We start from the raw sequence: 23,660 nt of genomic DNA on the forward strand, positions 1-23,660 counted from the left end.
AGAAATCATATAATACAAGATTATAATTTACCATGACTCGCGTTGCTGACATGCAGTGAGTGGCTGGACTGGGTTAGAGGAACAAACAAAGAAACCGCCAATACTTTCTTCTCTTACTGTCTTCCACTGTCTTCTACTGTCATCCACTGTCATCCATCTCTATTATTCCCAGGATTCTATATTTGATATTTTCTCTTTTCTGATTTCCCTCTCAATACCAGCCATACCATGATCCAACCCTCTACCACGCCTACAATAGAGGAAGTCGCCCCAGCACCGCCGGACGGACAGAGTGTCTCCGCCTCAAAAAATGAACAAGAACAGGGAGAACAGGAAGAACAGGAGGACCAAGGATACACCCCCTCCGGGAAGACATGGCGGTTCTGGGCCGTTTTCCCTGCGCTGTGCATCACGACGTTTCTCGCCGCGCTCGACACCTCCATCCTGTCGACGGCGCTGCCGACTATCGCGCTCGACATCCACGCCGCGGGCGCCTACATGTGGATCACAAACGCGTACATCCTCTCGTCGACCGTCGTGTTGCCGCTCTTCGGCCAGATGGCGAACATTTTCGGCCGCCGCTGGATCATCATCAGCGCGGTGGTGATCTTCGGCGTGGGCAGCGGCATGGCCGGCGGAGCCAACAACACCGCCGCAATCATCGCCGGGCGGACCGTCCAGGGAATCGGCGGCGGCGGGATCAACATCCTCGTCGACACCATCATCTGCGATCTGGTCCCGCTCCGCCAACGAGGCAAATACGTCGCCATGATGGCCTCCGTCTGGGCCGTGGGTACCACCGTCGGCCCCATCCTCGGCGGCGCCTTTGCCCAGTACGTCTCCTGGCGGTGGGTGTTTTATATCAACCTGCCGCTGTGTGCGGTCGCGCTCCTTCTTCTCCTCCTCTTCCTGCGCGTCAAACATCCTCGTCGACCGGCGGGAACCACAGTCTGGCAACAGATCCTCCGCATCGATCTGCCGGGAAACATCATCCTCACCATGGCCGTCGTGGCTATCCTGATGTCCTTGACCTGGGCGGGAACCTCGTACCCCTGGTCTTCATGGCGTATTCTTGTTCCCTTGCTCCTCGGTCTCGCTGGACTCGGTCTCTTCTATCTCCATCAGGCCTCGCCCTTCTGCGCCGAACCCTCCATCCCACTCCGGCTCTTTTCCAGCGCCACTGCCCTCTGCGCATTATGGATTTCCTTCCTCCAGAACATGCTCCTCTACTGGGTCGGCTACTTCCTGCCGGTCTACTTCCAGGCCGTTCGGGGCCTCTCCCCCACCCAATCAGGAATTCTCTGTCTCCCCATCACGGCCGCCATCGCCCCCTTCGGCGTCATCACGGGCATCCTCATCGCCGTGACGGGGAAGTACCGCATCTTCCATTTCATGGGGTACACCTGTCTCACAGCCGGCGTGGGACTACTCTCTCTATTAAATGTCGACTCCCCCGCATCTCACTGGGCTGGCTTCCAGGTTCTCTTCGGCGTAGGGTCCGGCATGGTCTTCTCCAGTACCTTGCCGCCTATCCAGGCTGTGTTGCCGGAATCGGACGTCGCCACCGCAACGGCTACGTGGGCGTTTATGCGCAGTCTAGGTTGTATCTGGGGGAATAGCCGTCCCTACCACCATCTTCAATTCGCGCGTGGCACATCTTCTACACCGGGTGGGTAGTGCCGCCCTGCGGGCCGAGCTGAGTAATGGCGGCGCGTATGCGATGGCAAGTGACGGGCTTGTGCGTGAATTTCGCAACACTCCTCTCTTGCAAGCGGAGGTGCTGGACCTGTACGAGAGTAGTCTGCGCTGGGTGTGGTGGCTGGCTGTGCCTTTTGGGGTTTTGGGATTGGTTCTTGCTATTCCAATTAAGCAGTTGATTCTTAGGGAGGATCTGCATACCGATTTTGGCTTGGAAGAAGTAGTAGAAAGAGAAGAGGAACGAACAGGAGAGCAGGAGGAGGCTACGGAAGAAGTAGAAGAGGGAGTAGAAGAAGGAAACAGTTAGATTTATATTTCTTATACTGCCTTATATCTTGGTAGCAAAACACAGTCGACGGAATTCTGCTGATTCTCCGGAAGAAAATAATAGTCCGGTCTCAGTTTCATCTCAAATTCATCCCATACGCGCAACTTTTCTCGTTTCAGCTGGAAGAATGTCCGATAGTCATCTAGCAAGCTGAGGGCATCGAGAACCATGGCGGAGTTGAGAGTTTCATATACTTTCTCATCGTATTCCGGTGGCTTTGGTAGCTGGACGCCGTCGACAAGATCCTCCAACGTCCGAACGAAGTCCGGGTCTTTCCTCCCGTTCCATCCAATATACTTGCGAATCGGCTCCAGCATGTAGTTTTGTAGCTCCCATAGGTCCGTCGGCAGGGTCTCCCTCAAGAATATGCCAAGAGACCATTTATGGTGCACGATAAACTCCGGATCCTGCTTCGCCAAGTCCAGGGCATAGTCACTGTTGATATGACGTGCAAGCGACGGGACGAAGAACATATCAACCGGATGCGCGCCTGGCAGGGAGATTCCAGAGTCTGTATCCTCACTCTCGTCGCCAGAATCATCGCCAGATTCATCTGGCGATAGCCGCCGATATCTGTCGTGATACCATGTCTCGTACAGCAGCCAGAGAGAATTCTCCATCACCTGTCGGTCGACATCAAAGTCTTGTATTTCCCATTCCTCCTTGGGTTCACGGGGAATGCTATTGTTCCGATCTCTGACCGCATCTATCCCAGCATTGATCATAGTCCAATCAATCTCTTTCCTCAGCTTGGGACAGTGTGCCTCTAGATTGATGTCGGTTATATTGCGCAGGGTACAGAAGGGCATTGCCATGGCGTCATGGCCAAGGTCGATTGATTGTACGGTTTCATTAAACCTACCCTGACGAAACCAGTCTTCACCCTCGGTCTCTTTTTCAAACCGAATAGTCAAATTCTTGATTTCTGATCCTTCTCTCAACAAGGTCACAATATCAAGTATTCTCCGTAAGAGGGCAAGCATGTTTTCAGGAGGAACCCGGTAAGGATGCGGGTTCAGCGGATAAAGGACGACGACTAATTCTTTCAGTCGATGGAAAGGAAACCGGTCAAAGTGGCGGTCTCGAGCATCCGTCAAGCTTTCGAATATCCATACTGCTGGCTCGAATTGTTGCCGCCGACGCTGGAAGTGGACCTCGGCAAGACATTTCATTCCCGCATAGCAGCATGAGAATCTGATTTCAAGCCTAGCAGTGTGGTGGTAGATAATGCTCGTTATCTCGTCATAAATCTGTCGATTCGTCCGGAGAATCGCCAGGTCGGTTCTCTGGCCATATCGCTCAACCTTTTTATACCACACGCCGTATCGATCCTCACCGGTGGGCACGAATTCATTCCAGATTTGAATCCGAATCTCGGGGGGGAGTCTAGCGAAAAGACCTAGCGATGAGTTTGTCATTGCGTGCTTGTGTTTGAGGAAAGCGTTCTAGAAGTTCTAGAAGTGCGAATACTTGATATTAGTGAGATGAAAGCATGGAGACAGTCAATGAATATAACAGCAAGATGAGTCGTTCACCACTCTTTGATCCTTGGATCAGATTAGGCAGTAGTCCAAGCCGTCTGACATCATTTCAATCCTAAGACATCTCATGACTATAGGATCTGGTCTCTGAAGATAATTATACTTCCGTATCAGGTGTAGAACACGACTTAATGATTTGTCCGTCGTTTGAAGCTATTCAGGAGACGCAGGGCGAAGTGGTGATGGCAGAGACACTAAGCCTAATTTGGCAGGACCCCAAGTCAACAACCACTAATCCCTTTTAGTAATAGTAGGGCATCCGGTATAAATTCAATGCCTGAGGCAGCATATCGAGTACCCCCTCACACACCCCAATATATTCATAATATTAATAACATCCTTACAATTCTTTAGTAAGAATTTTAGTCATCTACTACATTCTTATTAATCTCCAGTAATCTTCTGCACCATCGACCCCTCTCGTGTCAGATTAAAGCAGACACGGAGCTCCGACGCCGAGCGGAACCGGCTGCTCCGTGCTCCGACTCTGCAGTGTATATAGAGCTGTCTGGAATCACGGTCTTTCTTCACCCAACAGTTCTTCTCATCTTCTCTCTACCAAACTGATCATGGCTGACGTTCTCATTGTCGGCGCCGGTCCGGCCGGACTCGCACTCGCATGCACCCTCGCCCGCAGCGGCGTGTCCGTCCACATCATCGAAGCCCAGACGGCACCCGCGCCCGGTTCACGCGCCAAGGGACTCCAACCGCGCACTCTTGAAGTCTTTGACGATTTAGGTATCATCGAGACGGTACTTTCGCACGGCCGTCTTGCCATACCCATATACTCGACCGATACGGCGACCGACACGACCCATCGCATCGGGAAACCCCATGAACCGACGCCCTCGACCCCCTACGCTGCAAGCCTGGTCTCACCCCAATGGCGGACAGAGGGGGCATTTCTCGCTCGACTGGCTGAATTGGGAGTCACAGTCTCGTACAATGTCAAATTTCTTTCCTTCCACCAGTCCGAGACAACCGTCACGGCGACAGTCCTCGACAACGGAGAAGAAAAGACCATCTCAGCGTCGTGGCTGGTGGGCTGTGATGGCGGACACAGTAGCGTCAGAAGAGCAGCTGGAATCCCCTTCCTGGGCGAGACATTTGAAGATGTCCGCCTCCTGGTTGCCGACGTGCACGTCGAGGGACTCGACCGCGAGGCCTGGCGCATGTGGCGTGACGGCAAGGGCGGCTTCATAGGTCTGTGCCCGTTACCCTCTACCGAGGAATTCCAGCTCCAGACCTTGCTTTTGCCAGACGAACGGCCAGATCTGTCCTCCCTCCCGTATATTCAGGGCCTGCTGAACGCACAGAGCAAACGAAACGACATCATCCTCTCGCAACTGGGTTGGAGCTCGCTGTGGCGCGAGAACGTCCGCATGGTGGCCACCTACCGCTCCGGTCGTGTCTTCCTCGCCGGTGACGCAGCACACGTCCATCCTCCTGCAGGCGGGCAGGGAATGAACACCGGGATCCAGGATGGGTACAATCTCGGCTGGAAGCTGGCTGCCGTGCTGCATGGGGCGTCGCCTGCCTTGCTCGACACGTACGAGAAGGAACGGCTTCCCGTTGCGGCGGGTGTGCTCTCGCTGTCGACCACACTGCTGAACGACACCATTTCCACCGTCACCATCGCCAGGGACGACCGCACACTCCAGCTCGGTGTCGGTTATCCTACGTCTTCGCTTTCAAGGGATACTCGCGAGGTCCATCTTCGCCAGGGAACCGTACAGGCCGGAAATCGCGCCCCCGATGCACCGGGTCTGGTTATCTCAACGCAGTCGTCTGATGCGACTGTGTGTCGGCTCTTTGATTTCCTGCGCGGTGACCATTTCACCCTGCTCTGCTTTACGGAGACGGTTGACGTGGCTCCTCGTCCATGGCTTCACATCAAAACAGTCCATGTCACTGATGAGCTCGATGCCAGCGGCCACCTGCGTGCTGCGTATGGGCTGTCTGATGGGGCGGTTGTTCTTATCCGTCCGGATGGATATATCGGGTTAATCGCTCAAGAGGGCTGTCAGGCTGCCGTGGAGAGTTACTTGGACGAGTTGTCTGGATAGAGTATATTTCTTTCTTGGGAGCATTGTAAAGTATAGAGTATCCAATCGTTTATCAACCAATTTTATTTGCAGCAATAAATTTCACACTCCACACACAACCCTAAATTTCAACTCTCTTCAAATTGTCTCCGTAAATACCTCTCCCTGAGCATTGGCCTTTTGCTGCGGGTCGGAGCTGGAGATGGGATGGCCGGACGGCTGTTGCGGAGGACGCCTGTTCATCTCATGTTCATCGGAGCGGGTTGCCAAATGGCTGTGAGGCAACGAGGTGTCCTCTTCTGCCGGGTTACTGAGGCCAAAGGAAGGGATCCTCGGTCTTGAGACTCGAGGAAAACGCCTGCGAGAGCTGGTCGGGTTCACCGAGTCGCGTTGGCGGAAAGAGTGAACCAGGTCTCTGATGCTGTTCCCCCGCCTCGAGTGTTCAGTGCCGGACGGCTCCGGCTGACGAGCTTCGTTTCGAGATTGGCTCAGAGGAGAAGGGGGGCGAGGAACTTCGGGCTAGAAGGGTGATATTTAGTAGGTCCTTCCATTCATGTTACTGTTTTCGAATAATCTAGAGCTCACCTTCATGAGAATATCTGGGTTCTTCGTGTCGCCAACACACTCGCTCGCCATGAATCTCAGAAATAGGTCGATGTTCGGGAGTGCTTCATCGACCGTTGGGAAGCTTATCATCTGGGACTTGCGAATGACAAGGCCTTGATAGTTGTAGTGGGCTTGAAGAACCCTGGCTTTCATTCCTGCCATGATCGATATGACCATAATCTATCCTGGTGGTTAGTTAGCGAGCCACACACACACAATACTCTTTCAAGGCTGTCGCAACCTGGAACTTTCAACTTACTGGGATAGTGTTGTGCGCCAGATCTTCATCGCCTTCGAGTCGTGTGATCATTGCCGCGAGGATGGAGAGCACCTCTACCTGGAAGAGGTCTTCAGTAGGCTCATATCCGAGGATCAGAGTGAACATGATATGGGGGACATTCTTGGTCGACTTCCATGCCTCTCCGGGATACCAGTCCACGGACGTCCACAGCGGTGGGTCGAAGTCATCCGCGAAGATGTTGTATGTGAAGTCTCTTCAAAGCATGTTATCAGCTCTCATAGATATAAAGGTATAAGAGAGACTACTTCTCAAACTCACTTGTGTATCCAGGATGCCATGGTCTCGAGACATTGAGGATATTTATACTGGGGTCTGCCCACGTCGCGAAGGAGCCCTTCGAAAAAGATTCCGATTATGGAAGACAGATAGTTCGCCTGACTGATTTGGTAGGCGAGCAAAGGAGAATCGATATCCCAGTATTTCTTGGCTTTGTAAATTTCGACTTGTTTACTGGTATATTCATCGGTAGGATGCGGTCTAGGGAATGAAGCCAGCGGCCACGGCTTGAAGAACACCGGTTGGGGGGACCCATCAAGGCTTTCATCAGGATGAAGATTCAAATCTTCGCATTTGATCTGCAGGCCTTCCAGCGAGTCACTCTGAATATGCATCCCATCGCGGTCTTCGACTAGATCGTACGTCTCGTTGATCCTTTGGATAACCGTCTGGCGGACCTGGGCGAAGTCCTCGTCTTCTCCCTGACGGCGATCGAGGAAAAAACGAATGAGATTTGCCATTTCTGAGACGAGTGTGGCAGGAAAGGATAACAGAGATGGGGAAGGAAAAAATGGTAGAGGTAGAAAAGGAAGAAGAGAAAAGGGGGGGGGTATGATTAAGAGGTTCAACGTCTTTTCGTTTGCTGCCTGAGTTTTGTTTGTCGTCATCGTCACACCGTCACGGCTAGGAAGCTTCAGGTTCCCAAACGAAATGCCTCACACTTGAATATAGTCGATTAATCTCCAATTTGAGCAATAAGATTTGGTCGTGGGCTAGAGGCTAATGACTTAGATGGAAACTGGTACTCCGTAGGCTTATCAGACCATTCCGGAGGCTGGCTCCAACAACTAGTTACTACTGAGATGACAGGAAACCAACAATCGCCAAAGAGCCTCCGCTCATTGCCAAAGACTTGCCGCAGATGCGCCTCCAAAGGACCGTTTTGCAATGATTATGGCAGCGATGATAATCGTTGCAAACTGGTCCATCAGCAATGCCTTGCCAGTGTCCCACGGCCCGAAAGTATTCATGACCAGGAAGTCCTCCGTTTACCCATCTCCCCTGAGATACTCCTTATATCCTTCAGTATACTTGGCAAAGGTAACGAATATCTCGTGGCGGTCCTTGGATATGAGGAGAAGACTATATTTCATGAAGCCCATTGCTAGTTGAGAGCAGGTAGCGGAGCGGAGCAGCAACAATTTCACACTCACTGATTATTGAACGCAGGCAGATTCGAGGATCCCTGTTTGAGCCAGCCGGCCACCTCACAGGCCTCCTGCATCTCGATCTTTGCCGTCTTTCCAGACCGAACCCTTTTCTTCAGCTCTAAATGGACAAAATTGCTTTCGGAGCGCAGCACCCCATCCGTGAAGGCCTTATAGCCGCCTCTGGCAAATTTGGGGGCAAACTCGATTCTGTTGAGAATCTACTCCAAGCCTGAGTTGGGCACCAGCTGGGAGATGGTTTGAAGCAGTACAATGAGAGCTGCATTTGGCACTGCTTCATCCTCCGCGTCTGGTAGCTTTCGGATCTTCTCCACGAGGGAACTTTTCACATTGCTGGAGTTCCGGCCTCGCTTTTTGCTTGTCGGAGCCTGGGAAGAAAGTCTCGCCATGCCAGGTATTCCATCCACGGTCATAACTTGCTCCTGTAGTCTTCGGGAGATTGTAAACGATCCTGGCCAGAGGGTGGTATTCGCTTCGGTGATACTATCGATCTGGACGTCACGGCGCAGGAGTTCGAGGTACCGTCTCCACTCAGAAGAGCTCTGTAGGAGACGAGATGCTTCTTCAAGGGTTCCTTCATCGAACTCAAATGTCTCTGCGTTTTCCTGGAAAAGGGTTGGGTATTGAACATGGCAGTGGATCGATCGCAGGGCTGTGTACTGCTTGTGAATGGACCCGGAACCCTTCAAGAACAGCTGTTGAGGAAGCGAATGGATATTCAAACTTTCCCGCCAATTTTCCTCTCTCAGCAATATCTGTGTGTAGAGCAATTAATACAATAAAGTACCAAGACTCGACTCGACGATTGGTAGATACTGGGTAGTAATAGAAGCATTCTCTAAGTAGGTTGATGGTTATAATATTAATAAGTGATACTAGTTAAATTAGTAAAATAAATTATTTAATCGTATAACATTGATTGAATAGTAGATGTTTTCTGCTCCATTTCATATTCTTCTATTCACCTCATTTTCTCCTAATTCTTTTCTGCACAATTCTGATGACAATTTATAATTGTTTATTATCAATCTATTACCCTGTCTATATTATTACATCATTAACAACTCTGCAGGACTTAAGCTTAATGCAGCCACCAAAAACCAAGCGGCCATCCACGTAAGCGTCTGCAACTTCCACCAACCACCAACCACCAACTGCTCGTCCACCCACAAGCTAACCGGGGGAACTTGACAGAGCAGGTCCACCTCTGCCTATCATACTACGTGGGTACCACCAGAAATGATGATCGTCGCTCCGTACTGACGTTTATGGCTGTTTGCAGACACGGTTTCCATCCCGTCTTCTCCTCTGATCAGCGGAGACGCGTATCCCGACGACCATGAGGCAGTTGAGCGGCAACCAGCCTGCCACCAGGTACAAAAGCAGCAAGAAATACCCTCCTTCGAGTTTTGATTTCCCCATCCATTCATCGGACAGTCAGTTCAGGTCTTGTCTGCCATGCCCTCCCTCGTCCGGACCGTCGCCTCCCTGGGGCTGGCGGCCGTCGTCGCCCAGGCCCAGCTCTGGGATGAAGTCATTGAGACCACTCTCGGTCCCGTCAAGGGGTACAAATACTTCAACCAGAGCACCCTGGAGACCTTTTTCAATCGCTCCGAGTCCAACGTCACGGCGTACCTGGGGATTCCCTTCGCTGCCGACACGGGCTACCAGAACCGGTGGAAGCCACCGCAGCCGCGGGAACCCTGGAACGAGACCCTGGACGCGACCGCGTGGGGGCCCCAATGCCCGACCGGGTCCAGCTCGTACATCAGCGAGGACTGCCTCAGTCTGAACCTGTGGACAAACGCGGGTAACACCTCGGCTAAGCTGCCGGTGATGGTCTGGAACCAGGGTTCCGACGAGACCAGCAATGATGAATGGTGGTACGGCGGTGGTATGGCTCTGCACGACGTCATCCTCATCACTTTCAACCGCCGTGACGACGCGTTTGGCTACCTGGCGCACCCAGAGCTGAACGCCGAGGGTCTCGCCGCCACAGGCTACAACACCTCGGGCAACTATGGTGTGCTGGACTTCCTCGAGGTGCTCAAGTGGGTGCAGGCCAACATTGCCCAGTTTGGTGGCGACCCGGACCGTGTCACCATTGCCGGACAGTCGTTCGGCTCCTCGCAGGTCTACCACGCCGTCAACAGCCCGCTGTTTACGGGATACTTCCACGGCGCCATCTCGCAGTCCGGTATCCGGTACCCCTACGACACGATGCTGGCAGGTTTGGCGACCTCGTACGTCAACATGTCCGAGGCCTTGTTCTTCGGCGAGAACTACACCACCTTCCACAACGTCTCGTCCATTGCCGAGCTGCGCGAGTTGTCCATGGAAGACCTGCTGATCGGCGACCAGGACCGCGTCAACAACACGTGGATCTGGTGGGTCACTGCCCTCTCCTGCGACTACCCGCTGATCTTCAAGCCCGTGCTTGACGACTACGTCATCCCGGAGAAGTACATCGAGACGCTGCTCAACGGTCCCGCCAACGACGTGCCTCTGATCACGGGCAATACCAAGGACGAGTCCGGCGCTGCGACGAGCACCAACTACACCGTCGCGCAGTACAAGTACTACAACACCCTGCGCTACGGTAACCTGTCGGCCCGCTACTTCGAGCTCTACCCGGTCGACAACAACGCCACCCTGGGCGACGAGAGCTGGAACGCCGCCGCGCAGGACATCTCCAAGGTCGGCTCGTGGGCCTACGGGTTCGACTGGTACAAGTCTGCCTCTTCCGATTTCTACACCTACTACTGGACCCACGCTCCGCCGGGTCAGAGCCAGGGCGCCTTCCACCAGTCCGAGATCATGTACGCCCTCAACGCCCTGTACGCCAACGCCGACACCTACCCTTTCACTGAAGTCGACTACGAGATCCAAGCCAAGATGTCGGCCTACTGGGCCAACTTTGCCAAGACCCTCAATCCTAACCTGGGAGGATCTTACTCTGGTGCTGGGGAGCTGCCGGAGTGGGCTCCCAATGACCCCAGTGGCGAGCAGATCGTCATGGAGCTCGGCAATGCTTTTGAGAATGTCTCCATTGCTGATCCGGACCAGGTCGAGTTCATCATGGAGTACTTCCACCAGCAGGTTCCTTACTAGTAGTATATTCATCCAGAATACTCTCTTTTCATGCTATTAGATCTTTTTATTGATTTCAGTAAGCAATGGAAGCATAATTCTACTACGTAATCATTATTCCTCGAACACGTGCATGTACTATTCCTAAATGGCAGGAGGCAGGCATGTGACTACAACGTGCAAATGGTCTGTCCACAATCTTTCTCTTCCTCCTTTTCTTTCTCTCTCTCTTCGAGCTTACCAGTACAATTGTTGAGTAACCATCTACAATACTCATCTTACTACTCGGACGACTCGGAAGGTAAGAGAATAAGTCATGAGTCATTTCACTGGCTAACTGATAGTAACCACTGACGCCTAAATGACAAGTGCATTCTGATAGTTCTTCACCTGCGCATCGTATTCCATGGCGGCAAGTATCCACTCTAGATTCGAGAAATAAGCACGTTGATCAGAGTTGAGGGGGGGGGAAAGGCGTGGACAGCCACGTACCATTCAGAGTGACTCCCTTGCTCTTGTCATAGTCGAGGAACTTGAAGATCTCCTCTATTTCCTTGTCCGTGATGTCTTTGTTTTTCTTCTTCAACCCCGTCTTGAACTCATCGAATGTGATAATCCCTGATTGCTAATAGTTAGCGGTGCTAGACTCCTCGAAAATAGTCGACTAGAATACATACAGCTTTTGTTTGTGTCCTAGATGCGGTGAGCAAAAGACCATTTCAGCAGGAAGGGGAGAGTCTTCAACCGGGAGTCAACATACAGCTTTCATAAAGCCATCGAAACAGTCCTCGATCCAGCCCCGTGAATAATAAACATCCTGTAGTATTCATCAGCCGAGATCATGGAAGGGTATAATGTACCAAAGCACACCTCCTTCTTGTCAGCAGGCACTTTTCCGCTCATGGTGATGGATTGGAGGGTTGATAAAAGCTAAGGAGTAGAAGAGTATCTTTTGATTCTGGATGAGTATTCACTGAGCTGAGAATGCTAACATATTTATATCCATAGCCGGCAGCTACATCTTCACCGACTCTTGCTACAAAATATGATCCATCACCTTGTCAGGCTACAACGCATAACTTATCTCCTGTCAAGTTGGGGCACCAGCTCTTCTGCGTGCTTTAGACTTTGCATCGGTTAAATGTTATCCAGCCGATGATAAAATACACTCTCGGGGTTTGAGTTTCGTCGCTGCAAGATAGATTGAACAAATGGTCTGGGCTCGGAAATCCCCGATTTGATCAGTGATATTATTGGCGGGTGTTGTTTCTCATGCATGAGCTTTCATGCATCAGAGTGCATATCCTTACGACATCATATATCGTACGGAGTACTCCGTAAGTTCTACTCCGTATATTTACCACTTTGGGAATATTGTATGTCATTCTATAGACTGAATGCTATCGTGGAACCTTACACGGTGTGGTGGTGAGTTTCAAGTCCGGCTTTATATTCTGCCAAGTTGACAATTACAAGACATGATCACCAACTCTTTAACCAGCTAAAGGCCTTTTCTAATTCTCCTGCTTGCCGTAATTTCTCCACAATGTCCCAATGTTTATGGGTCGTGGCTGCGTCAAGTGCCCGTCGTAGATACGTTCTCCTCCATTCCCTACCGGCAAATTCGTAAGCTGCAAGAAGCTTTTCCACTATCTCTAGATGGCCGTTCTCTGCCGCACTGACGAGTCCACCATCAGCAGGGTATTTCGACGTATTATCTGGATCATAAATAATCCTAGTATCTAGCAGTCTTTCCACCATATTGAGATGGCCGTTTCCTGCCGCTGCGTTAAGGGCTAGTTGACCTAAGGTAGGACTTAGTCTGACATCGGCTCCAGTTGCTAGAAGCCTCTCTACCACTTCCAGGTGACCGTTTCCTGCCGCTGCTGCATGGGCTGTCGGCCCTATAATGATATTTGGTCTGGCATCAACTCCAGCTGCTAGAAGCCTCTCTACCACTTCCAGGTGGCCGTTTCCTGCCGCTTTTGTAAGAGTCCTTTGCTCTAGGATAGGATCTTGTGTCACATCAGCTCCAGCAGCCATAAGTCTCTCGACTACTTCCAGGTGGCCATTGCATGCTGCAGCAGAGAGGGCTTCTCGTCCTTTCAGACTTTCGAGCCCAAAACCGGTATCGTTCTCCAGAATTTGAAACTGACCTGTTTCCGGGTATAATTCAAGCTTGGCTTTCACACGTGTAACGGGGGTATCAATACGCGTGCCGGCTCTGAGAAGCCTGTCCACGATATTCAGATAGCCACCCTCCGCCGCTGCATACAGAGCAGTTTGGCCGTTTACATCGTTAGGCTCTGCATTGACATCAGCCCCTGATGCCAGTAGAAGCTCCACAATTTCCAAATTTCCTGTTCCTGCAGCGGTAGCAAGTCCCGTTATATTATGACTTGGAACGTTGATGTCCACTCCGGCCCGAATAAGGCTTTCTATGGCGCCTATACACCCCAATTTTATCACCCAAAGCAATTTGTAGCTCACATATTCCGTTGTATTGTCACAAAATTGCATGATTGCATTAGTAAATAGGTGAAGCCTTTTGATGGAGATGCTGGTAAAGATTTTATCCTTTACCTCGTTGCTCAGCTGTGAAGGCGTGGTCATGGCTAGGTATAAGAATAGAGGATAATGCTCATTGGTTATCGTCCAATCTACCATCCTTGAAAAGATTTTTCCATCTTCCTCGGAGGATGCGGTATTTTTCTGCCATGGTTCACATGATGGGATGTCGTCGCCGTTCACACATCGACAAAATAATCGCCATAGGTCTGTGTCCAAGTCATTATCAGTCAAATTCGTTGAATGACGAATCCAATAGCTTCTGGCATATTCGAGAAAATGAAACCCCCGTGTTTGAAGTTCCAATTCTAGCCGTGAAGCTTCAATGTCTCCCAGTTCGTCTTGCACCTTCCTCTTGAACTTCCCGGCATTCATGTTCTGAAGCTGATGATGGCGTGACAGAAGTTTCGATGCCATGCGACCTGTGGCGCTCCTTGCCTCTCTCATTGGGAGTACTCCCAATTGGAGGGGGACGATAGGTGTATTTGCACTTCCATCGTACTTTGTTAGTTGACGCTTGAAGTTGGTGAGATCAAGATAGGTCATGCAGAGGAGACCGAAATGTTGATCGAGGGTTGTGGCTACAAAGGTTGCCGAGTGTTCACTCGCCAGGCTGAACAGGTGTTGCTTGATGCTATGATGAACATACTGCACAGTGCTTGCCTCTTCATCCATGAAGACGAGTCCGCAGCAGTCGCTGATAATCTGATTCATGTCGTTGGGAAACCTGCTCCGATCGAGACTCTTTTGGTAGGGCTCAAGGCTCAACGCTTCTCGATATTCCATTGCTGTCAATGGTCGTTTTGCTACTCCACAAAACTGGAGCATTTTGATCGCTTGCTTTGCCGCCTTTTGCTTCTGAATGCGATGAATCTTGCGATCAAATAGCTCAGAAAGTCCATGCGGAAGATTTTTCAGGGCCTCCAGGATGTCACTGTCGCAGGCCTGCGTACATAGTTCCTCAATAAAAAATCGTGTCCAAAGAAACCTTTCATATTAGTCTTTCGGCAATTCTTCCATCGACATTCTGGTATGGGCATTGAATGATTTCCGACTTACATCCCATGGGATCCATCCTGTAGGGCTTCCGATATCTTCAGGATCAGCGTTGGATCCCCGAGGTGGAGCAGCTCCTCTTCCAGACAGCGACCCAACTCCATTGAAATATACAGCTCCATGTCTGACTGCAATTTTTCTTCCGTGATCTGAATCCTGTATTGGGGGGTAATGACCCGCAAAAGCTGCTTCTCGAGCTCAGGACGACCCGAGCAGAGGAGTTTAATGTGGTTTGTAGAGTGGTTGATGATTTGAGCCAAAGCCTGCGCCACGTCGCGAACTTCTCCCTCCTCGCATTCGTCCAGTCCATCAAGAATGATATAATACTTGTTTCCAACATCGAGCTTGGATAGAACGAAATTCACAACATCGTTGGTCGTGTCCAGATGACGGCTGTCCATATATAAGCCTTCCAAATCATCATTCCGAGCGTTTCCAATCCGGACATCAAGCAGTTGACGGACTAGACACCCAATGATGCTTCGAGCTGACCGAGATTCTTCGTCGTCCGACCTACAGAAGAAATAGGATATGATGTGATCTTTCTTTCGAGTCTTGTGCAAATAGGCAACCACATTGGACACAATGGTAGTCTTGCCCATGCCCATTGTCCCCGAACACCAAAGATTAGCACTGCCTTTTTCATCCTCCCATGCAACGAAATCAAGCTCTTGCTGCAGCCACTCCGCTGTTCCAGGAACGTGTTGCTTCTTGGCAAGCTTCCACGGTTGGATATAGTTGACGGTTGAGAGGCTCTCGCGGATTCTGGATCTGAGCTTGGCAGCGTCCCTTTTGGCCTTATCGATCCGCCATTGGTGCATCTCCGCTTGCTCCTTACTGCTTTCTTTGAAAAACCCGAATGCAGATCGTCGGAAGCCCACGTTTTCCCGAGCTTCCTGCTCAAGCAGCTTGCTCGCTTCATAATTGGACTTCTTGGAGGCGAAGGACAACTGTAGTTGTATTTCTTTTTCCGCTTGCTGCAGATTATTGAGAAACGATTGGAACTCGGATTCAAAAGGATATAGTATAGACGAGAACGTCTGTGCCACAGTGTTTCGCCGCGAGACTTCGATGATCTTTATGCAGAGCTGGATGATGATTGCAAAATAATCGCAAAGGGCACGCTGAAGATCTATACAGCCCGGGTAGAGCTGACCAAACTGTTGATAAGTCGGACACGACTTGCCAATCCTCATGATCATGCCTGTGACCTTCTCAAAGTATGCAGCAACATTGCTAGCCGTCAGGAGGGTTGTTCTCACACCTCCCCAGACGAGAGCGGCGATTGTAGGATTGGAGCTGACGAATGTATCCACCACGCTGGTGAACTGTTGAGTTGCCTCCAGGAATGTGCACAGTCGGGGTGCAACACACCGTCTCATCACCGTACTGTTTTTTGCATCGATCTGGGCGACAAACTCGATCACACTCGCAGCGTCTGGGGATGTGGTGCTGGTCTGATACTGTGCCTTCTGCTCGTCCATCAAAGCGTCCTCGAAACTTGCCAGGGCTTGTTTGAGAGTGATCGTAGGGTCCGTCCTCCGCACACTTGACTGAATCAACGCACCCGATGCCATCGATATTTCTTTTCTGGTTTTCTTCGATGATAAGGATGAACGTAACGAACAGAGCCGTCCTTGGGGGGGTGAAATCAGCAAAGGAGTTTGTTCCCAAAGCGGGGTTGAATGGCGCCTATCTCAGGCGCAAGGCTGAATCCCAACGCATTTCCCTCATTTGTCAGCCTTGCGCTGCCCGAGACATGACAGGGATGCCATTGGGCGAGGATGATTGTATGAGAAAGAATCATATTCCCAGAGAAATTGTCGGTGTGAAGGCTGAGCCTTGCGACGGGGGGTTGGCCTCGTCGCCAAAAGCAGGTTCTCCAACGCAACAACACAGCAAAATCTTTCTTTGATGGTGAAATATTCATTCACTTAAAGCACTATTAGTTGTCTTGGCAATAGATAGTGCCTGGTAGTCTTAGCTCTCCCTCGATGCGAAAATAGTACTCTTACCAAGGTGATAATAGAGTGTTTGGGCGTAGGTAGTCGAAATATGGCGTGGATATCACAAGTGCCTGTTGCTGCCTCAGGCCGTGTTGTCACCTGACTGTCGTTGAGTGAAGCAACCTTCAGGCTTCTTTCATCTCTTTCTGTCTGTTTCTTTCAACAAAGTGAATGCGTGAAGTGAATACGCCTGAGCATTCTCTTGGCTTCCAGGATAGAAGAAAATAGCAGCCTAATGCGACCAACAGCTAAGTATAAATAGTCCTACTATGCCTTCTCTCTTCTTTCTCTCCATCCTTCCACTGACCAGTTCTTCAATACTAGTATTCCCTCGCACGTATATATGCTTCCATATATTTAAATCCTCATCCTACTCTTTTCCACCGGCTACTCATGGCGTCTTGGTGATATATCCCTTCCTATATTTTGACAAACGAGAATGCAGTCGTCTTTGGCTGTTCAGTCCGGTCTGTTGTCTTTCGCGCCAACCGCGATCGTCCGGCTCCTAATCCTGGGATCAAATGATGCAAGAAGATTATACACTCCTTAAGGTTCTCTGGGATATCTCGTGGTTGGAATTATACACTGTATCCGTGGCTCTGAGACAGGGTTGTTCAGGTATAACAACATTCTTTATGGAGGTCAGGAATTGACGATCAACTACGACTCACAGACTGACAAAATGATAGGCCTATCAGAACAAAATAGAGCTTTTCATACTCCATTGCCTGGACATGCAACAGGTCCCACGCATTCTATCGCGGAGGCTGTAGGCGTCGTGTCTATAAGAAAACATATTCTTCTCATTTCGCTAAAGATACCCTGGGACCTTTGTTCTATCGCCTCCAACAAAGTTTCCAGAGGCGCAATGGGGGCCCTGAACTGCTGTCGACCTTAAGATGTCAGGACAAGTCGCCAATCAAACCTACTGCCACGTATTTCTTCTGGCTTCCTGACAAACTATCCAGAATTCCTGCGTCACGAGGAAGTTTCAGACGTTGTTTTATCATCGATCTGCTGAATCGAGGTACAGCCTCTCCAAAGAAATACCTGTCTCACTCAAGGAAGCGTATGGAAGTGCTTGACCCTTTGCATCAAGACCTGAGAAACTGACAATACATGCATACGCCGAACCAGGTAGACGAGCCTTCCCAAACCTTTCGCCTGATCGTGGAAAACTTATCGGTTGGACAGGCAGTTGTTGCGGTCCTAGCAGCACCAATATCAGAGGCTATTGGATTTAGACGATGGAATTACCATTTGTCGTCTTTCTATTCTATTCATGTCAAGTGTCATTTGGTTCTGACGACGTCGATGCTTGTAAAGCGCGTCTTTGTCAATGGTCTTGAGCACACCCGATTGTTTTATTGCAAAAAATATATCCTAAGGGTTATCATAAAGTAACCTGCCTTGAGTTTGTATTTATTGAACTAGTCTCCAGTATTCACAGTGTCTCCCTTCATATGAACCATAACCATGTTCTCCATTCCCGCCCCTACAATCTTATCCATTCCATTCAAGAAGTAGCTCTGGTCTATAATCAGTCACTAAATATATTGATGTAGTGATGGTTATAAGTGAGGTTAGATTAGACTTAGATCCACTATCTGTTCACACTGTGTTCACCTATTTACACCTAGCTATATACAGAATAGAAATAATTAAACAGGAGTATTATAGGCTAATAAGACTATGGATAATATAACTCCTACTAAGTGAAATGATTAGTAAAGCTCTCCAGGCAGAAAGATAATCAATCTTACTGTCTGACTTCCGCTTCTTACTCAAGAATACTTCCTTCAATACTAATTATCTCCTTCATAACAATCACCTACAATACCTAGTACAGATGTCGTGGAATGAAGACACTCGCTCTGATCTAGTCTCCATCGGCACCCACCGATTATTCCTCTCTGCCTCAGGACCAACCCGCGAAACAATAGACGGCCATCTTCAACCGGCCGTCATCATCGAAGCCGGTCTAGCCAGCTCCCACTGCGAATGGGTCGCGGTGCAGCGTCTACTCGCCGAGTCAGTACGGGTATATTCGTACGATCGGGCAGGCTACGGACTTAGCGAGGAGTCTCCAGACCCAGTGAGCGTGACGAACCGAGTACGAGAACTGACGCTGCTGCTGAAAACTGCAGAGATCGCACCACCGTATATTCTCGTCGGACATTCCTATGGCGGGGTGCTTATTCGAGAGTTCCTGCGTCAACATGGTCCTCAAGACGTGGCGGGGATGGTGATTGTTGATTCCTCACGCGAAAGAACTCCCTTACCACCCGGTGTTGGAACGCTGGTTGGAGACGGGGAGGCCAGTTATATGGCAATCGTGGGGTTGGATGCCAGCCACGTCCTCACGGCTGAGGAGTATCAAGCTGTCAAAGACGAGGAAGAGCGAAACGCACCCACTGCTAACGCGGAGGACCAGCTCAGCGAAGCAGGCAGACGAGAGGTGAATGAAGCGTTACCGATCGGAATGCAGGCTCTAGAAGACAGTCCGTTGAGTGTCATCTTCGGCAACGAGTCGGTGGATTTTCGCAAGATATATGACTTTTCAGTTGCCCATGGAACAGGGACAGAGGAAGCCAGACAGCGGTTGGCTGTGAGACTGGAGGATATGGAACAACTCGACGAACAGGGTCAACGCGACCATCTGAGCCTGTCGAGTCGCAGTCGGTTTGTGTATGCCGAAGGAAAAGCCAGGACGCATAATATACAGCTGGTGGCGCCGGAGTTGATTCGCGATGAGGTGTTGTGGGTGAATAGCTTAGTATAGTACTTATCCTTATATAGGTAGAAGTATAAGAGTTTTTGGCTAATTCATTTATTATAATTAATGTGGTATAGTTAAGCATTCTTTCTATTCACTGAGTCTTTGTTGACGCTATTGAATATTAGGCAACCATATATTCTACATATAAAAGTCTCTGTCTTCATTCTCACCTCCTATTCTACTTCATATTCTCTTCCTAGCCTTGACAGTACTGTCTTTCCTTATATATAGCCCGGTTCCTCCATCATTTATTCAGTAGACATCTTTCCTCCACGATAGCTCCAGCAGCATGTCGGCCTAGCTAGAGGTCTATATCTTCTTCACTGGAAGACCTGCCTCGTCAAAAAGACCAAAAGTCTCTGGACACGCCATCTGCCTTGGATATCCACTTCGTCTTCTCCTGGAAATACCTCTCAACGTTTCATTCCGACCGGCATATGATGAACTTCCAGCATCTGTTAAAAACCTTCGAGTTTCAGCCAGCAGACAATTTGTCTTGCTCTGAAAGATGAATGCCCAGATCATCCTTCCTATGATGCTCTATGCCCTAAGCAATACCAAGAAATACCAGTTTGACTACTGCGTCAGAGGTAGCTAGTGTTTTCTTACTCATGTCTCGAGCTGGCACGCAGTCCTGCGGTCGCCTCTATTCCATGGAGTCGTTTTCGGGCTCGAACAGGGGCCGTATACAGACCGAGAATCACTGAAACGAGCAAACGTTGCTGGCAGTGGTCTTCCGGCAATATACTGTGCAGACTCCTATTCACAATCGAAGAGCCTTATGATCACTGAAAATTGTCAAGACAATTAATAGTGCTTTATATGGTCGTTTATCTGCATAACCTGCTACCTCAATGTTAGGGTATAACCCTATCCCCACCACATAGGCTGGAATATCACCGCTGTAGTCAAGATACTCGCTCTCTAATACAATCATCATTCTCATCATATCCTACTCATAGTTCAAGAAGTACCGAGTTTACTCCCCAGACACGTGCATCTCGGCTGTCCCTGGATTAGCGGCAGCCACCCGCGTGGCTGTTTGGCCCCGCACCGCACGGACCCAGGGACCCCCAGTTTACTATGACCATTACGGAGTAGTCTAAACTCTCGATCACTGTACATAGTATGTAGTACGGAGTAACTATGTAGTGCAAGTAAAATCCTGTATTTAATGCCCTTCCCTTTCTTCCATTTCTTGTGCCATCTCTTCCTTCCCCCTCCTGCGTCGATACCACTTTTTCAGCGTTTCCCACATCGACCCCTGCGACTGTAGCGGGGAAGCAGGTGGTGGCGGTGTCTGTGCCGATCCAACCGGCACAAAATACGGTCGGCTCAGGGCATAAATTCGTTTTCGACACAACGGACATGAGGCATCAGCGCCACATAGCCAGCGATCAGCGCAGTCGCGGTGGAAGATATGCCCGCAGGGTAACTGGTGGGCAAAGGGTTCGAGCAGATCTTCAAAGCAGATCCGGCATTCGTTTTCTAGAAGTTCGCACAAATTTAGTACTCTAGGATAAGGATTTTTTTTATATATAGAATTGAGAAAATATGTAGATGCACCTGCTGTCTTTGAATCGTGGATAGCTAGTGGTTCGTGGTCGGTGGGAGAAGGGATAGAGGGAATTTGAGATGGCATTACGGAAGTGCAGTGGAACCTGAGTATGCAGTAAGTCTATTCTGGCTGGAGTCTGCCTAAGTATGTTGGCAATGTGACACTAAACCAGTTAGGCTAAAAAGTGTTCAAGACTCCAGGCATACTAATTTGATAGTGCTGACTATTTGTAGATATCTGGCTGTGACGTCACTGCTTCCCGCTAGACCGTGAGATCCGTATTAGCCGGACGAGTAATACTATCATCTGATATCCATATATACTAGTGCTATGGCAGATCTGAATCTGGAGGCACAAGAGGGTAATCTAAGAAACGCGTAGACCACTCCATCGCGCTCGAGATCTCACTGGGCCACTCGCACAGCATGGACATGTCGCCCGTCAGATACGGGGATGGAAGAGGATTCGGATCTACTTCTGCAGTAGGTAGAACAGTCGGAGCATGAACTATGAACCAGACAGTGTTAGCACTAATGGACGCCTCGTTTTATGGGCTAGAGGATTACCATCCGCTCGGCGCATGCGTGATAGCCCCTCCAGCATATTCGCCGCCTGTTTGGCTGCGGCCGAGTTGACGCTCAGAGCTTCAAATACTGTCAGACAGGTCTCAGCGTCTTCACGCAGACCCTGCGGCATTGTCCGGCCGTCGAGCAGACTATTGGTGTGGCCGTAAAACCCCTCGGCGACGAAGAGGATGGAACTAGCGCATATCAGACACGAGATCATCTGCCACCAGGGAAAATCGTGGACAAGAGCAGCCTCGTCGACGACATTGTGCAGCAGACGGGCCGTTTGCTGGGCTTCGTGGAGACAGATCGACTCCGCCTCGGAGATGCGCTCCTTGTTGCGAAGAAGAAGGTTCATGAACAGTTGGTTGTTCATCTGCAGCATCGGGAGACACAGAAACGGGCGGTGGATCAGAGCACGGAGATGGTGGAATTTCACAGCTAGCATATTCCTCTGTCGTCGAAATGAGATGGACTTTTCAAACGTGTGGCCAAGGTCGAACCTCAGATGCCGCGGGAGACTTTCTTTCCACTCCGTTAATCGCCGATCGAGCCCAGACGCGCTGTACAGCATCTGATCTGGAGAAAGATCAATTTGTGATGGGCGATAGAGCTCCCGTACGACCAGACCGACAATATGCGAGAAATGTATCACATGCACAAAATAGTCCATCATGCATCCACGACCAGAGAGCTTGTTCTGACCCTGCTCGGCGTCGCCCTTCCCTGGTGGGTCAAAGGGTGACAGGTCGGTTGCGGCCGGCATTTCCACCCGGAAATCAGCTTCGTGGATAGCCATCGGTCTTCCAAGCTGCAGGGCCAGTAATCTGTCCAAGTTGTACATTGAATACCATGTCCGGCGCCAGTGTGCACGGTCTGCCATCCATGGCTGTTTGGAACTCCCACTGGGAGGTGACTCGACGTGGAGTCCAATGCTTTGACCCATCCGAATGGCCATGCCAAGGGTATTCCAGCAGCTGAACGTTTTAGTAAGTGAATGCGTGGAGAAGAATGGAAGAACATAGAACTCACCGATCCGTATGGCAGACTGCAAGTAGGAAGAAGCACTGCACCAGCAACGCCCAGATGTTGATGAGGGAGCAATCTGCCCTGAGTTCTCGGGAATAGTAGAGCCCCTGTTCATAGTATCGAAAGTGGTCCCGGGAGACCGAGTGCTTTCCGTGGAGGAACGAGGTATAATACGATCCAATGGCAAAGATGAAATCTAAAGATCAACCGAATTCACACAAGAGGAGAAAACAAGACCTACTGAATAATGCCAATGACGGTTGAAACTCGGGCTCCTGGACGTCCCCGTTCTGAAAGCGCTCGAATGCCTCGTACAATATAGCCTTTGAGGGAAACGGATACGCAATGTGGATGGTTGACAGGTAGACGTCAAGGAACTGAGCCGCTTCCGTATTCGACGGCACCAACAGGGGATACCTCAGGTCCGCCAGCCCGTCCGTAACGTCTGTCTGGCTGTAACTCTGAGCTTGAATGCCGTCCCCCGTGTTTGAAGTGTCGGTGCCATGCACGCACTGCCGGATACTGTGGATGAAATGCACCTCGCTTGCTTTGCCGACATAAGTGGGCGACGAGGCTGTCGTCTCCTCCTCTAGTCTGCTAGTACTCTGTACACGAACGCCACGACTCGCCAGCCGTCGGATATTGCGTAGTCCTTCATCAAGAGCACCCTGCTGGATACTGTCTAAATGCCCACGTACTTCCTGGATCAACGCCTCGTACATTCCAACCATCGCCACATACGTCGGCTGCGGCGTTCCAGCCGGAGACTCTGTCCGGTCCGGTCCATCCTGCTGTAATTCTGCCTGTGCGAGTAAGCGAAGACCCCCAGGGCGTGTTGTTGTCCCGGCTGCTCCTCGCCGTCTTGTGGGCCAGACGCAGTCGAACCCGTAACCCTCGCACCGGGCGCACACAGGCTGTCGTCCATCGCACTGAAGATCAGCTGCTACCTTGAAGAAAGAGGAAGAAAAACTTCTACCTTGGCTTTTAATGCTCGACACTTCTCACACGCTAGACCTGCGCGTTGTCTTCTCATCGTGGCTGTCA

At 50.4% G+C, this 23,660-nt stretch overlaps 11 protein-coding genes across 11 annotated transcripts; 4 read left to right on the forward strand and 7 right to left on the reverse strand.

The window, feature by feature from the left end:
• The first annotated feature begins 146 nt into the window (after nt 1-146).
• On the forward strand, nt 147-2,062 carry ASPZODRAFT_134468 (hypothetical protein). Its single transcript, XM_022723535.1, has one exon. The coding sequence runs from the start codon at nt 229-231 to the stop codon at nt 1,675-1,677; it is 1,449 nt and encodes a 482-aa protein (XP_022579548.1). The 5' UTR covers nt 147-228; the 3' UTR covers nt 1,678-2,062.
• Nucleotides 2,017-3,713, reverse strand: ASPZODRAFT_168135 (hypothetical protein; the record flags this gene model as incomplete). The annotated part of the gene is made up of 2 exons (XM_022726851.1): nt 3,562-3,713; nt 2,017-3,480 (listed from the first exon to the last, which is right to left on the reverse strand). Exon 2 carries the CDS (start codon nt 3,442-3,444, stop codon nt 2,017-2,019), a length of 1,428 nt encoding a protein of 475 aa, XP_022579549.1. The 5' UTR covers nt 3,445-3,480; nt 3,562-3,713.
• Nucleotides 3,714-4,115: 402 nt separating this feature from the next.
• On the forward strand, nt 4,116-5,716 carry ASPZODRAFT_134469 (hypothetical protein). Its single transcript, XM_022723536.1, has one exon. The coding sequence runs from the start codon at nt 4,137-4,139 to the stop codon at nt 5,631-5,633; it is 1,497 nt and encodes a 498-aa protein (XP_022579550.1). The 5' UTR covers nt 4,116-4,136; the 3' UTR covers nt 5,634-5,716.
• A 430-nt stretch (nt 5,717-6,146) lies between these two features.
• ASPZODRAFT_70613 (hypothetical protein) lies at nt 6,147-7,256 on the reverse strand (the record flags this gene model as incomplete). Its single annotated transcript, XM_022729684.1, has 3 exons — nt 6,147-6,398; nt 6,478-6,712; nt 6,778-7,256. The coding sequence occupies 3 exons, from the start codon at nt 7,254-7,256 to the stop codon at nt 6,147-6,149; spliced, it is 966 nt and encodes a 321-aa protein (XP_022579551.1).
• A 689-nt stretch (nt 7,257-7,945) lies between these two features.
• Nucleotides 7,946-9,259, reverse strand: ASPZODRAFT_17956 (hypothetical protein; the record flags this gene model as incomplete). The annotated part of the gene is made up of 3 exons (XM_022727122.1): nt 7,946-8,164; nt 8,216-8,719; nt 9,185-9,259. 3 exons carry the CDS (start codon nt 9,257-9,259, stop codon nt 7,946-7,948), a joined length of 798 nt encoding a protein of 265 aa, XP_022579552.1.
• ASPZODRAFT_120451 (hypothetical protein) lies at nt 9,110-11,139 on the forward strand. The gene is made up of 2 exons (XM_022721252.1): nt 9,110-9,187; nt 9,247-11,139. Exon 2 carries the CDS (start codon nt 9,423-9,425, stop codon nt 11,073-11,075), a length of 1,653 nt encoding a protein of 550 aa, XP_022579553.1. The 5' UTR covers nt 9,110-9,187; nt 9,247-9,422; the 3' UTR covers nt 11,076-11,139.
• A 209-nt stretch (nt 11,140-11,348) lies between these two features.
• ASPZODRAFT_134471 (hypothetical protein) lies at nt 11,349-11,988 on the reverse strand. Its single transcript, XM_022723539.1, has 5 exons — nt 11,925-11,988; nt 11,815-11,871; nt 11,732-11,747; nt 11,547-11,672; nt 11,349-11,479 (listed from the first exon to the last, which is right to left on the reverse strand). The coding sequence occupies exons 1-5, from the start codon at nt 11,955-11,957 to the stop codon at nt 11,412-11,414; spliced, it is 300 nt and encodes a 99-aa protein (XP_022579554.1). The 5' UTR covers nt 11,958-11,988; the 3' UTR covers nt 11,349-11,411.
• Nucleotides 11,989-12,536: 548 nt separating this feature from the next.
• ASPZODRAFT_17959 (hypothetical protein) lies at nt 12,537-16,255 on the reverse strand (the record flags this gene model as incomplete). The annotated part of the gene is made up of 3 exons (XM_022727123.1): nt 12,537-13,360; nt 14,138-14,610; nt 14,682-16,255. The coding sequence occupies 3 exons, from the start codon at nt 16,253-16,255 to the stop codon at nt 12,537-12,539; spliced, it is 2,871 nt and encodes a 956-aa protein (XP_022579555.1).
• A 2,257-nt stretch (nt 16,256-18,512) lies between these two features.
• On the forward strand, nt 18,513-19,505 carry ASPZODRAFT_134473 (hypothetical protein). Its single transcript, XM_022723540.1, has one exon. The coding sequence runs from the start codon at nt 18,534-18,536 to the stop codon at nt 19,464-19,466; it is 933 nt and encodes a 310-aa protein (XP_022579556.1). The 5' UTR covers nt 18,513-18,533; the 3' UTR covers nt 19,467-19,505.
• A 1,065-nt stretch (nt 19,506-20,570) lies between these two features.
• On the reverse strand, nt 20,571-21,503 carry ASPZODRAFT_134475 (hypothetical protein). Its single transcript, XM_022723541.1, has 2 exons — nt 21,030-21,503; nt 20,571-20,951 (listed from the first exon to the last, which is right to left on the reverse strand). The coding sequence occupies exons 1-2, from the start codon at nt 21,103-21,105 to the stop codon at nt 20,635-20,637; spliced, it is 393 nt and encodes a 130-aa protein (XP_022579557.1). The 5' UTR covers nt 21,106-21,503; the 3' UTR covers nt 20,571-20,634.
• On the reverse strand, nt 20,853-23,652 carry ASPZODRAFT_134476 (hypothetical protein; the record flags this gene model as incomplete). Its single annotated transcript, XM_022723542.1, has 5 exons — nt 20,853-21,528; nt 21,588-22,564; nt 22,620-22,812; nt 22,858-23,545; nt 23,593-23,652. 5 exons carry the CDS (start codon nt 23,647-23,649, stop codon nt 21,350-21,352), a joined length of 2,094 nt encoding a protein of 697 aa, XP_022579558.1. The 3' UTR covers nt 20,853-21,349.
• Between the last annotated feature and the right edge of the window lie 8 nt (nt 23,653-23,660).

Source organism: Penicilliopsis zonata, assembly GCF_001890105.1.
Source record: "Penicilliopsis zonata CBS 506.65 unplaced genomic scaffold ASPZOscaffold_12, whole genome shotgun sequence".
NCBI classification, from domain to species: Eukaryota; Fungi; Ascomycota; class Eurotiomycetes; order Eurotiales; family Aspergillaceae; genus Penicilliopsis; species Penicilliopsis zonata.

Bases quoted from the DNA above. Each gene is read 5' to 3' on its own strand.
- ASPZODRAFT_134469 (XM_022723536.1), top strand. From the start codon at position 4,137: ATGGCTGACGTTCTCATTGTCGGCGCCGGTCCGGCCGGACTCGCACTC.
- ASPZODRAFT_134475 (XM_022723541.1), bottom strand. From the start codon at position 21,105: ATGCCATCTCAAATTCCCTCTATCCCTTCTCCCACCGACCACGAACCA. The intron at 20,952-21,029 runs GTGCATCTACAT...GCGAACTTCTAG, and splicing joins CCACGATTCAAAGACAGCAG to AAAACGAATGCCGGATCTGC.
- ASPZODRAFT_134471 (XM_022723539.1), bottom strand. From the start codon at position 11,957: ATGAGCGGAAAAGTGCCTGCTGACAAGAAGGAG. The intron at 11,872-11,924 runs GTGTGCTTTGGT...TGAATACTACAG, and splicing joins TGCCTGCTGACAAGAAGGAG to GATGTTTATTATTCACGGGG. The intron at 11,480-11,546 runs GTACGTGGCTGT...TCTCGAATCTAG, and splicing joins CAAGGGAGTCACTCTGAATG to AGTGGATACTTGCCGCCATG.
- ASPZODRAFT_134473 (XM_022723540.1), top strand. From the start codon at position 18,534: ATGTCGTGGAATGAAGACACTCGCTCTGATCTAGTCTCCATCGGCACC.
- ASPZODRAFT_120451 (XM_022721252.1), top strand. From the start codon at position 9,423: ATGCCCTCCCTCGTCCGGACCGTCGCCTCCCTGGGGCTGGCGGCCGTC.
- ASPZODRAFT_134468 (XM_022723535.1), top strand. From the start codon at position 229: ATGATCCAACCCTCTACCACGCCTACAATAGAGGAAGTCGCCCCAGCA.